The following is a 12,364-nucleotide window of genomic DNA, read 5'->3' as shown; positions in this document are numbered from 1 at the left end:
CTCAGCACATGCCGTCCTGTACTGAAGCTGTCTGGATACAGATACATTTCCCTTATTAGATGGGGAGCTTCTGAGCAAGGGCCGAGGAATTTCACATCTTTATCCTGTACGCAGTGACTAACACAGTGACTTACATGTGGTAGACAGTTCTTGTAATCTTTCCTTAGCTGTATAACTTATGACAGCTATATCATCCCTGGGCCTCAGTACCAACATCTATGAAATAAATCATTTCTGAATCAGTTAAGGTCTGACCAGGAAGACAAAAAAAAAAAAAAAAAAAAAAAAAAAAAACATTTTCAAGCATGAAATGCAGGGTTACCTAGGAGATTGAGCCAGTGGGGGTGGGGAGATGAGCAGAGAGGTCATCCTGATATTTCGCATTAGCAGGAAGACAAAAGGAGGCGGCAGGAATGGTTTGGGGCCAGGGGGAGGGAGCTAGAATCCTGGCGGGCCTGTCCTGTGGGGTCTGGAGCTACCGGAAGTGCCACCTGAGGCTGGCCTTGCTCTTCCTCCCACCCTCCCATCTCCTGCCTCTCTTTGGTCAGATGCAGCAGGAAGCCAGCGGTCCTGGGATCCAGGGAGACGCAGTGTGAAGGGGTCAGCCCCGTGACGTAGAGGAGAACAGGGGAAGGGCGCGGAGTGGGTGAGAGGCAGACAGGCCTAGGAGCTGCATAGCTCAAGGCCCCCGCAGCTCTTCAGATGTGTGGTTAGTAAACCTGTTGGCTAAATAACCAAATACATTGATAAATGTATGAGGAATCTCACCATCATGTATGTAGCTGCTTGTAGAAAATATGATCAAGAAATCCTCTGTGTATCCAGCGTCAGAATTCTTTCACCTCTGTAACCAACATAGTTTTGAAACATGAAAAAAACCAACCCTTTCTCATTCCTGCAGTGCTTCAGAAAAATTCAATTAATAAGATCGCTAGCAGCAGTCAGGCAGGTCAGACACTTAGTGTAAGAAAATATTGACCTTCACCTGGTGCTATGACTGTGGCAAGGACATGGATGTCAGCCCGGGTAAGTATTTATTGAGCTGAGCCCTCTCCCCGCTCCCTGCTGCGTGGGCAGGCGAGGTGCTCAGAAAGCTCACAGCCCCTGGAGGGTGGGGGAGGGACAAAGGAGGGGACCGGGGGACTTCGGAGGCCTCCCCAGCCCTGCGTGTCTGGCCGCGTGGGTGGAGACCCGGCAGACGGCTCCTTCTCAGATCTTGTTTTCTTCTTCCACTGGAAACCAGAAAACATAACGAGATAGAATGAAATCCGAAATCCAAGGAGGATTCCAAATCTTACCTCTAGCCAATAGTGTCGGCTCCCTCTTCGATGACCTCTGTCTTCAGGGCACCTGGTTAGATTGCACAATTTGAGTTTCAGCAATTTGGATATTGTCGGGAGAGTTTTCTGGGGAGGGAGCAGGGGGATGACCTCCAGGAGACAGAAGGGAGAGGAGCAGCAACATGAGCTGGGGAATCCGCTTTTTAGTCCACATGGGAGGCACCGATTCAATTTTATTTGTGCCAGTGGAATTGTGAATAACACATGTGCAAATTAATGAATTAACACATGTGCAAACACAACACCACACTTAGGATATGATGATGATGATGATGATGATGGTGATGATGATGATGGTGATGATGGAAATGTAGGGATATAAAAGCATATCCATTTTGAGAAAAAAATGATTCCATGTCCTCTTTTTGCACTTGTCGTAGCCTATTCCCTAGCCCTTTGTCTTCACGTTGTTATTGGATAGGGTCACTAGTCCTGCGGATACTTGCCCGTGCAATTCATTCTCATCCTGACTTAGAACCCTTGTTCTCGAGACACAAAACCCTCCTAAGTTTATAGGACCCCGAGGAACTTCTAGGATCAGCGCCCTCCCAGCCTCCACCCCCAGCGCTGATGGAACCAGCCTCCCTTTGCCCACAATTAAATCACATAGGCGCCCCAGATGGAGCACCAAATCAGAATCCCTGAGGGGTGAGATCCAGGCACAGGTCTCCTTTCTCTTTGTAAATCAGGAAATCGAGGCCCGAAAAGGTTAAGCCGTCTGCCCCAGAGAGCACATGAATGGCTGTACCGAGCAGAGCAGTCAGCCCTCCCCGCTAGCGCCCATCGCCCGGAGTCCAGCCTCGCTTCTCTGCCAGGCGTTGTGCTGAGAGAGAATTCTGAGAGCGTTTGCGGCTCCCCCTGGTGAATAGCTTTAATCAGTGGTTCTCAAAGTGTGGTCCACGGACCCCTGGGAGTCTCTCAAGCCCTTTCAGAAGGTCCACAAGGTCAAAGTGTTCTCTCGAAAATACCGAAACGTTACTTGCCCTTGCTACTGTGTTGACATGTGCACTGACGATAAAAAACAATGGATGGTAAAATTGCTGATGTCTTAACATGAATCCAGGCAGTGTTTCCAAACTACACTAGTTGTCATAGAATTCTTCACTGCTACACAGTCACTGTTAAAAACAAACCCGTGAGTCTGCAGCCATGCCACCCTGGACAAGCCCAATCCCGTCTGATCTCAGAAGCTAAGCAGGGTCGGGCCTGGTTAGTACTTGGATGGGAGACCACCTAGGAAGACCAGGTGCTGTAGGCGTTAAAAATAAGAGGATTGTAAGCTGACAAGATCCTTGCAATCTGTGAGGTCAACCAAAGTTTGCCTCTCCTAAAAAAAAAAAAATAGTAAATAATAAAAACACATGAAATAAAAACTTTACTTAATAATGTTTTTGACACATCAGTAAAAACTGTTAATTTTTAAAATCTTGACAACTCAGTAAGAGCCGTTTTAATACCCTGTGTAGCAATGGGAAGTATTCCCAGAGCACCTCCACTGGGTTTCTTTGAGATGATGGTCATCTTGAGGAAAAGCACCTGTTTGGCTGTTTAAGTTGCAAGCTGAACTAGACACTTTCTTCACAGACAGCGGACAAATGGTGGTTATTCAGCCTTTGGTATTTGGCAAACATTTTCTTAAATTGAACAATGTTGGCCTGCCACTTCAATGAAAACTAAAAGAGTCTGTGTTGCCAGTGATAAAAATCCAAGCTTTCTCAAAAGGTACGAATGTCCAGTTACAAAGTAAATCACCCTTGGGCATATACTATACAGCATGACAACTATGGTTAATAATACTGTATTACATATTTGAAAGTTGCTGAGAGAGATCTTAGAAGTTCTCATTACAAGAAAAAAATTTGTAATCATGTGTGGTGATGAATATTAACTAGATTTATTGTGGTGATCATTTTGCAATATATAAATATCAAATCATTATACTGTATATCTGAAACTAATATAATGCTCTATGTCAATCATAATGCAATTCTTTTAAAAAATCTAAGCTTTGAAGGCATCACTGCAGGCTCTTCTCTGAACTAGGGGCTTCCAGTTTCTTTAAATATTTTTCCTGCCTCTTTCTTCCCCTTCTGGGACTCTCGTTATATATATGTTGTAAGCTTGATGGTATCCCACAGGTCTCTGAGACTCTGTTCACTCTTCTTCATTCTTTTTTCTTTCTATTCCAAAGACTGGATAATCTCAATTGATCATCTTAAAGTTCACCATTCTTTATTCTTTCTGCTCAAATCTGTTATTGAGCCTTTCAGTGAATTTTTCATTTTTGCATTTTTGTTATTGAACTTTTCAACTTCAGGTTTTTATTGGGTTCTTATTTACAATTTCTGCGTCTTTATTGAGACGTTGTTCTCCTGCTTTCATTTACTTCTTTAAACAAGTTTTCTTTGATTTCCTTGAACGTACTTTAGTATATGTGCTGCTGAAGAGAGCATGCCTTGAACATACTTAAAATGGCTCATTTAAAATCTTTATCTAGCAACTCTAGGGACAATTTCTATTGACCACTCTTTTTTTCTGTGTATGGGCCACACTTCATTCTTTCTTTGCATGTCTTGTAATTTTTTTTTTTTTTTTTATGAAAACTGGGCATTTTGAACAGTGTTATGTGCCAACTCTGGAAATCATCCACTCCTCTTCCCAAGGCTGTTTGTTTGTTTGGTGACTTTTCTGAACTGATTCTTTAAATTCAGTATTCTTTGTTGTTTATGGCCACTGAAGTCTCCGCCCAGTTAGCTTAGTGGTCATCTAGTGATTGGACAGAAATTTCCTGAAATGCCTGGAACCAGTAAGTCTGCCGGTTTTTGTTGAGAGGCTCTGAGCACACGTGGGGGCATGCGGCCCTTCGACACGCGGTTGACATCTCTCCCTTTACTCCCCGCGAGCACAGAGTGTTAAGGTCAGTTAGACGTGAGAGCTTAGAGTTCTCAGTTCTTTCCTGAGCAGGTATAGAGCCCTGGGCATGCTCACAGCCTTACACATGTGCATGACCTTCTAGATTGCCAAGAATATGCTGGAGCTTTTTAATATCCTCTATGGACATCTCACTCCCTAGCTTTCCCTTTTAATCTTTTGGTTAGTCTATTGTTTTTCTCAGTTGTTTCCCACTGTCTCGGGCAGCCCTGACATTAAACACTTGCCTCTGATGTTTTCTTCTGACAAATTCCCCCAGGACGTTCACACTGGGTGAGCATGAGCCAGATCACAGAGAGATCACCAGGTCACATCGTGGCAGTTCCTTTGGAATGGGGCTTTGTCATTGCTCTAGCTCTGTCCTGCCCCTTCTTAAGTAACTGTTCTTCTGATTGCCCGTGGTTAATTTTCGGAGTTCTGAAAAAGTGGATTCGGACGCATTCTGCCGGTGTTCTTGTTGCTTTTACGGAGGCGGAAATTTCTGGAACTCCTCGCCGTGCCATTTTGCTGATGTCCCCCACCCTCCTGCTTCCACCGAGCAACTGATCACAGAGTCGACTGACCCCATTATGATAAATTAATATTCGTATTATTTTTCCCTAACTAGAAATTTGGAAAAGTCGTACCCTTCATCAGAAACTTGACAGTTTTCCAGTACTTCAAAATTACAAAATCACGCATGGGTAAAAGATGCAAGGGAAATGCAATAAAGGACGATGGATTTTATGTAACAAGTAGGAAAAGTTCATTGGTATGGTTTCAGATTCCACACTGCAACCACTCTTTGTGTAGTATCAGAGAAGATTATCTGTAATCATATGAAAATACTATTAAAATACTCCTTTTTCCATCTACATATCGGTGCGAGGCCAGATTTTCTTCATATACTTCAAACAAAATAAGGCATTGTATCGCATTGAATGCAGAAGCAGATACAAAAATCCAGATATTAAAGATCTTTGAAAAAATGTAAAGCAATGCCACTCTTATAATATTTTACCCTGTTTTGGAAAAATAGAGATATTTTTCATAAAAGTATGTTATTTATGCTAACATATAATGAGTTTATTTTTATTTTAAAGTGAATAAATGTCTTTAATTTTTCTGCTTTAATTGTAATATGCTAAATATATAACCCCCATAAACAAATGTCCTTTGAGGTCCTCAATTATTTTTGAGAGCGTAAAGGGGTCCTGCTGCCAAAATGTTTGAGGACCTCTGGTTTAGAGCAGCCCGGGGGGTTCAAGCGCAGGAGAAGCCCCATCCACTTAAGGTCACACATAGCTCTTTTTCTTCAACGTGGAAATGATTAATTTGGAAAGAAGCTTGAGTATGCGAGCAAGACTTTCACAGCAGGGTGGAGGAATGCTGCTGCTTCCTTCAGCCGAAAGGAAAGATAGGGAGGGAGGCAACTCAATTAATGGTTCAGGGAATTTCTTGCAGGATGGTTTTGCATTCCTGTCAAATCACTGCGGGGCACACAGGTCACTCTGCCAGCATCTTGCAAAGATTCTAAACCCCAACTCGAGTCACACCATTTCAGCTGCTACCACTGAAGTCCTTTCTCTGAACACCTTCACTCTTCCAGTTTGTACCATACAATTTGGCACAAAACCGACTCACGAGAGTCTCTGAGAAATTCAATATTATCTCCCCCCGTGGATTCTCGGTATTTTAGGGCTGCACATGATGTTTTATGCGTCTCCTTGACTCTTCCTCAGCTCTTCGCATAATATCGGGCACCAGAAGATGCTGGACATAAGTTTGTCAATTGAGCAGTCAAAATGAAGATTTAGGACAGAAACACTTTATCCGCAAAAATGATCACCCCGCACTCCGATTTCCCTTCCCTGAATGTTCGTTTTCTCCCAGCATACACAGCGCCAGGCCGTGGAGTCAGAAGGCTCTAGCATAGGAATATACCAGCTCCATTACTTACGAGCTTCATCACATTGGGGAAATTATTCAACAACTGTGAGCCCCGGTTTTGCACACACAGAGCAGCCAGCAGGCTGTTTAACAGGAGGCCTGCAACACGTGCTGGGTTCCTTACCCACTTTTCTCCCTCTCCTCTGAAGGAAGCTTAGAGAAAATTATTCGGGATGTGCCAACACAAACCACAACCCTCTCAAAAGTGTTTATTAGCCAGTGAGAAGTTAATTATACTTGATCCAGTTTCTTTTCTTTTTTGGTGTACTTAGGATGATTTGTAAATCTTATGTCAGCGAAGACCCATGTTCCATAAAACCATACGTTGCTAAATCATAACATCCTCCCATCTGTTTATTTAGTTATTTGGAAGTTAAATATATTTAACTCAATTGTTTTTTCTATATTTTTCTAAAATTCATTTGCTTTCCCTTCCTGATTCTGGAGAACCAACTCTGTTTCCTTCCTCTACTGATTTCTTACCTGGTTCATTGTTTTCTTCTCGTTTTTCCATGTCATGGTACCTTCAAAAAGGGTGTTTTCTCTGGTAGAGGGATCATGGCTTGGATAAATCAGGAAACTGGAATTACTTGGGATTTTCCAGTAGCCCATGGTGCTGTTTCATGCTCCTTAAAGCTCTTAACTGAGGCCACATCTCACAGAACTAACTGAAAAGAGACATGAAGGGAATGGTGTGAGCAATGTGAACTGCAAGCAGAAGTCTTTCTCTCCATTCCTCCATCAGCTGTAATTTAATTGAGCCTAATTAATAATGAGAATGAGGATATCTCCAAGGGTGGGCCAAGGTCAACTTGCAGCAGAATGTGCTGGGATCTTTAAAAGCAGATCCTCTGGCCCTTTACCCACACGTTCTGATCCAAGAATTTTAAATAGTGCTCCCTGGTGATTATTCTGCAAAATTCTTGAGAATCAGAGGTAATCTGGTCTTAGCATGTCCCCATCCTAGTCTTTTTTATTGAGTTATATTTGACATAGAACACCGTGTAAGTTTAAGGTGTACAATGTATTGATTTGGTACATTTGTATTGCAATATGATCCCCGTAGTGGGGTTGACTAATACCTCTATCCCTTAGCATTAGCTGACACCTCTATCCACAGTCTTATAGAATGCACGTGGCATAATCTTTCTGTGATGCAAGGGTCTTTCACATCGATTTTCTCATTTGAACCTCAGGATAATCTTGTTAAATAGACAGGAATAAGTACTGTTCCCTCCCCCACCAAAATGTTGCGCTAAATTTCAGTCTCCCCATATAAAGCCAGATATCAGCTGTAGGCCAGACTGGGCCAACCTCAGCCACCCGAGTGGCTTCTACTTGGGAACCAGATTGCCAACAAAACAATGTATTAACAAAAACAGAATTAGTTTATGATTCCCGAAAATGAGGCCTATGTGAGCTGGCAGCCAGTGATTGAGGGCTGACGAACAGGGTCCCTGCAGTGCAGAACAAAGGATAAGGGAGACTGTGTACCATAGCTGTGAGTGTCTGACACTGACCTGCCAGGGTCAGAGGACTATGCATATTTTGCACAGATCAGTCAATAAAGGTCTAAGCATTGCCTCTAAGTCTGAGCCAGACTCACGGCTCCTGCCTTCTCAGAATGGTTGTTGACTTCTGAACTGGACAATGCATAGAGCGAGGTCAGCAATGTTATGCTTACCGTGAGGTCAAATGAGATCAGTAAGAATGCAAATTATAAGGTAAGCATAACAGGTTTTTATGGGGACTGCAGAGCCTGGAGAAGGATCTCAGTGGCAAAAGCACCATCAGGCTTTAGGCTCCAGGTGACTCCGGCCAATAAAAGGAGGGGCCACAGAAGGGCCGTCCCTTCTGGAGCAGGGAGAGCAGGCTCAGCGTGATCCAGGCTTTAGTTCCCTCCCCGCTGGGCCAAAGCTGAGCACCTGGCTTGGTTTATGTAAGTCAGGGTGGAGTGCGGACACATGGGTTTCCAGCCAGAGGGCTCACTGGCTGTGGTTGAGCTCTAATAGTCACGATAAACTAAAGAGGAAATGCATATTCTTCATACACATGATCCTAGTATGGCATTATCTTTATAGCCTCCCAGCAAGAACCATGCCTTCTTAGCGTGGTCTTACAAAGAGCTATTGCTTATGCTGATCCACTACATGAGGTAGAATTCTTCAGTTATTTGTGGACAGTGTCTCACTCCAGAAAATAACGGTTTTTCAAATTCCGATAGCATAAAAATGGCTTAAAATAGAAGGAGAGGACAAGAGAATACAAAACGTTTCCCCATTCATCTAAGTAATTCTCAACATTTTCGATTTGGGGTAAGATTGTAGAGAGTCTTAAGGGAAAATGCTGAGCTTCCCAGGGTTCTTAGAATTGGGGGCAGCTGGAGACCGGCGGCCAGTTGCCTCTGACCACAGACTCTTTTCTAGGGGGACCACAGAGCCCCATGAGTGTGTGGCAGAAACCATGGCCATTTTCTGTGTGTGCCATGAAGTGGGAGATGTTGGCAGGCACGTCCAAGCATAGCAAACTTACCTATCTGTTCTCTTCATCCTAGCTGTACCAAAAATGACGCTGCTGTTTACCAAATCTCTGCTAAAAACTGTTTTGGAATGATCTGCTGTTCTGCCTCCATTGAAGTCGAGTGCCCGTCAGAGAACCCACAACCCTCTCTTACCCCGAAAGATGGCGAGGACACAGGTTGGGAGCATGAAACACAGACATATGAGCAGAAAAGCACAAACCAAGCCGATGAAAAAGAGCATCCTTATAAGGAAGAAGAAAGTCCCTCCTTGGCTACTCCCATGCCAACTGATGTCTCCTCCTCCCAATTTAACCCTTTGTGCTCGCCCCCGTCGTTGGCTAGTAATGACTTTAGTGCATCCGGTTCTGAAAATCCCTTGGGTGTTGAAGGAACAAGACAAACGGAAGAGGCTCGTGATCCGAACGACACAAAGGAAATTGCAGATGGGTCGCTTTTTCCTAATGCGAGTAATATTCCCGATAAGCAAGGTGAGTGTCGCCACGGGATGATGCAGCCCAAAGCGTCAAAGTTAACGGATGGTGCCTTAAACGATGACGGCCCGAATGACGAAGACTTAAACCCTAGTCATCAAAATCCCAAAGCACAGAAATACATCAGCATTAGCCTGCCACTGCCGGAGGCTGCCACCTCCATTCACCCAGGTGACAGAGCCACAGTCGACCAGCAAGTCAGCCCACAGGTTTCCAGCAAAGACTCCGACAGCGACTATGAACTTTGCCCAGAGATAACCCTAACCTACATGGAGGAGTTTTCAGATGATGACCTGGAGTATCTGGAATGTTCCGACGTTATGACGGATTACTCTAATGCAGTTTGGCAAAGGGACCTGCAGGGGACTGAGCGTGTTTTTTTATTAGAAAGCGATGACGAAGTGGTGGAATTCGGTGAGTGTGGCCTGGGGGTGTGCGAGCCGTTCCTCAGTGAAATGGGTTCCAGGTCTGGGGTGTCAGATGACACCGGGCCGATGGAGGCCACCGCTGGCTTCTGTGGTTATCACTCACAACCCCAAGAAGTGAGGGGAAGGCGCCACCGAGCCTCCACCCAGAGTCCCTCATCCCCCCAAACAGGGATGACTCTGACTTTGGGACCTCACCAGGATGGAACGTCTACGGCGTCAGACCAGAGGAGTTATAAACTACCCACTGCTTCGGCTGAAAATGATTATCCAGGAATTCAAGGGGAAACCAGAGACAGCTACCGAGCAGGAGAGGAATTTGCCAGTGACTATCTGCTAGACATGGATAAGGCAGTGGCCGAGAGAGAGGTGAAGCGCTTGTCTGGTGAGTTAGGAAAGTTAGAGATGGACCAGTGTTTGGAGACCATGGACAAGGAAAGAGCAGAGGAAACGGATTTGTGGAGCAAGAGGGGCTCAGAGAGACCTGCCGGGGTGAGGAGACCGGGGACTGAGGGAAAACCCGAGAAGCTGGACCCCAACCTGCACGACAGTGCACCCGAAGACACCCTTAAACTCCTCGATCCCGAAGAACCTGCTGAGCACCCACTAACCCACGGCGATAAAGAAGAGAGCTCTCCTGCCAAAGCAGAAGCTACGGATCTGAATTCCCACTTCCGTGCGGGAGACAGTGCTCTTTCAACCCAAGCAGAGAAAGCGAACACCCTGCAAACTCCGCCAGGCACGCTCCCCAAAGAAGGGGGCCTGGACTTGGAGGAAGAAGGGGTGCAGGTTAATAACCTCTTGGACACAAGCCGCGTTCCAGACCAGAGTGATCATCCTCAGGTAAGGCTCCCGTTTAAAAAAATGACGAGATAAAAGATATTTGTGTGTGTGTGTGTGTGTGTGTGTGTGTGTCTCCCTTCACTTCCCATTTCGATTGCCGTGCCACACCGCCACCAGGGTACTTGTGAATGACAGCTGCCGCTGCTGCCACTAGGAAGGAAATCTGGTTTTGAAAAAAGGCCCAGATAAACCCTAAGCCGTCCTAATTATAGCAGAAGACAGATAGAAGTGAGAGGCACTAATGGGATCCTGGACAGCTGGGAAAAGATATCCGATATTTTGTCTGGCGCATTTGTTTTACCAGGTAACGCCACTCTTCAGAAAGTTTTTCAAGCAAGCGTTTTGGGTGTAGCCTTTAAAGGAAACAAAACGAAACATTCTTTTTAGTCATTTTTCGGGGGCACTTTGAAAATGGTTAAGTGCTGGTGTGATCAAAGCTCATAGCACAAATGAAAGATTCTGGTGCGTCTGAAAGCCTTGTGGAATTTACTTGGGAATGCTGGAGAAAGTAAACAAAGTGGACTTGGCTGTGGGATGTTTTTATCGGATGTGTGTTTCATGTTTTTTTTTTTTTTCTTAGACCATAAAGTATAAAAGAAGCTAAGGAAATACTGCTAGGAAGTTAATGTTTTATCCGGTTATTGATCTAGGGTGTAATTGAAAGAGTTGGAATTAAAATCATGGGAATAAATAATGCGTGGATGGTGTTGTGCTTGATGTACGAATTTATCGTATTCCTAATGTTAAAGGGTTCCAAATGGGCTTTGAAATGATGCTGCAGTATGGCCAAGATTTCATTTTTGTAAAAAAAAAAAAAAAACTTAAGAAAAGTTCTTTATCAATTATATTTACTTGTGTTCTTCCTTCCTCCAAATTTGTTTTACAAACCTAGTATTGTTTTTACAGAAGACTAGACATACTCCAAAGAAAACAAACTATCCCCAAGTACAGTCGAACTTATTTAACTGTCTCTGTGAAAAAGTAAACATTGAATACATTGATTTCTAAAGGCTCAGTCGTAAAATAGGCAATCTAAAAATCTCCAGATCTGAGGGAGCTTTTTACTGCGCAAACTGTTCTGTTGAACTCACCCAGGGAGCCACATAAAAGCCTCATGTATGCCTTACTTTTGCGGGAGAGCCAGATTTATCTATCTGGTTGTTTAACCCACGTCACTTTGCTGATCACGTGCCAGCGACCACAGATTCATGCCCAAGATAAGTTTATGGAGGAGGTTTGGCCAAATATTAGTGCAAAATGCAGTAACAATGTCAAATTTTTTTATGTCAATAAATAAGCATTTCCTTTTCTTTCCATAAAATGCTCTTCCTGGCTCAGCAAAGTGCCTTTTTTACAGTTGTTAAACTACATTGCGTGTTTCATTGGGCGAATTAATTATTTAAAGTCAAAGGGGTGTAAAGTGGCCAAAAAAAGAGTAAATGGAGGGGAAGGTGCTAATGATGTTAGTTTTAGATCCAGGTCGATGGGAGGCAATTTCTAGCTCCCTCAACTGCCAAAAGTTGAGAGGAAGTAAAAGAAGAAACCCCCTTTGTCATCCTCGGCTTGCCCCCTAAACTAAATTCTGAAATCAAGAGCCCTGGCAACCAGCAGCCTCACCTTTTTTTTTTTTTTTTTTTACTGACAACACAGCTAAATACAACGGGCCATCATCTCTGGGACCAAGGTCATCCAGCTCTTGCACATTCTTTTCTCTATCAAAGTTCCCACACACTTACACACACTCACACATTCACTGAGCGCACAACCTCCTCACCAGCTATCAGCTCAAAGTCTGACCTGCGTTTTGTGGCACGACTGTCGTTTCGGAACCACGACCATGACTTTTTAGAAAGCTTGCCCTCTGCGGGTCGCAGGACCATTTCT

The 12,364-nt window shown here is 44.2% G+C and overlaps 1 protein-coding gene and 1 pseudogene across 3 annotated transcripts in view; both read left to right on the top strand.

Annotated features, from left to right (window-relative positions):
• ALPK2 (alpha kinase 2) overlaps positions 1-12,364 on the top strand; it is a 101,633-nt gene that overhangs the window by 26,987 nt on the left and 62,282 nt on the right. For 2 of the 3 annotated variants that reach the window (XR_004953748.1, XM_016129164.2), the window contains exon 4: positions 8,755-10,480. Coding sequence is in view for 2 of the 3 variants with exons in the window: in XM_016129164.2 (XP_015984650.2) it covers positions 8,755-10,480 (1,726 nt within the window). In the remaining variant the exon portion in view is untranslated. Of the gene's footprint in view, positions 1-290; positions 1,027-8,754; positions 10,481-12,364 lie in introns of those variants that run through there. The other variant, XM_036230090.1, reaches the window with a different exon arrangement.
• On the top strand, positions 2,480-2,598 carry LOC118610575 (annotated as a pseudogene).

This window comes from Rousettus aegyptiacus, unplaced genomic scaffold (genome assembly GCF_014176215.1).
Source record: "Rousettus aegyptiacus isolate mRouAeg1 unplaced genomic scaffold, mRouAeg1.p scaffold_m13_p_12, whole genome shotgun sequence".
Lineage (NCBI taxonomy): Eukaryota > Metazoa > Chordata > Mammalia > Chiroptera > Pteropodidae > Rousettus > Rousettus aegyptiacus.
The sequence above is the reverse complement of the archived record's forward strand: the minus strand, read 5'-3'. Positions and strand labels throughout refer to the sequence as shown.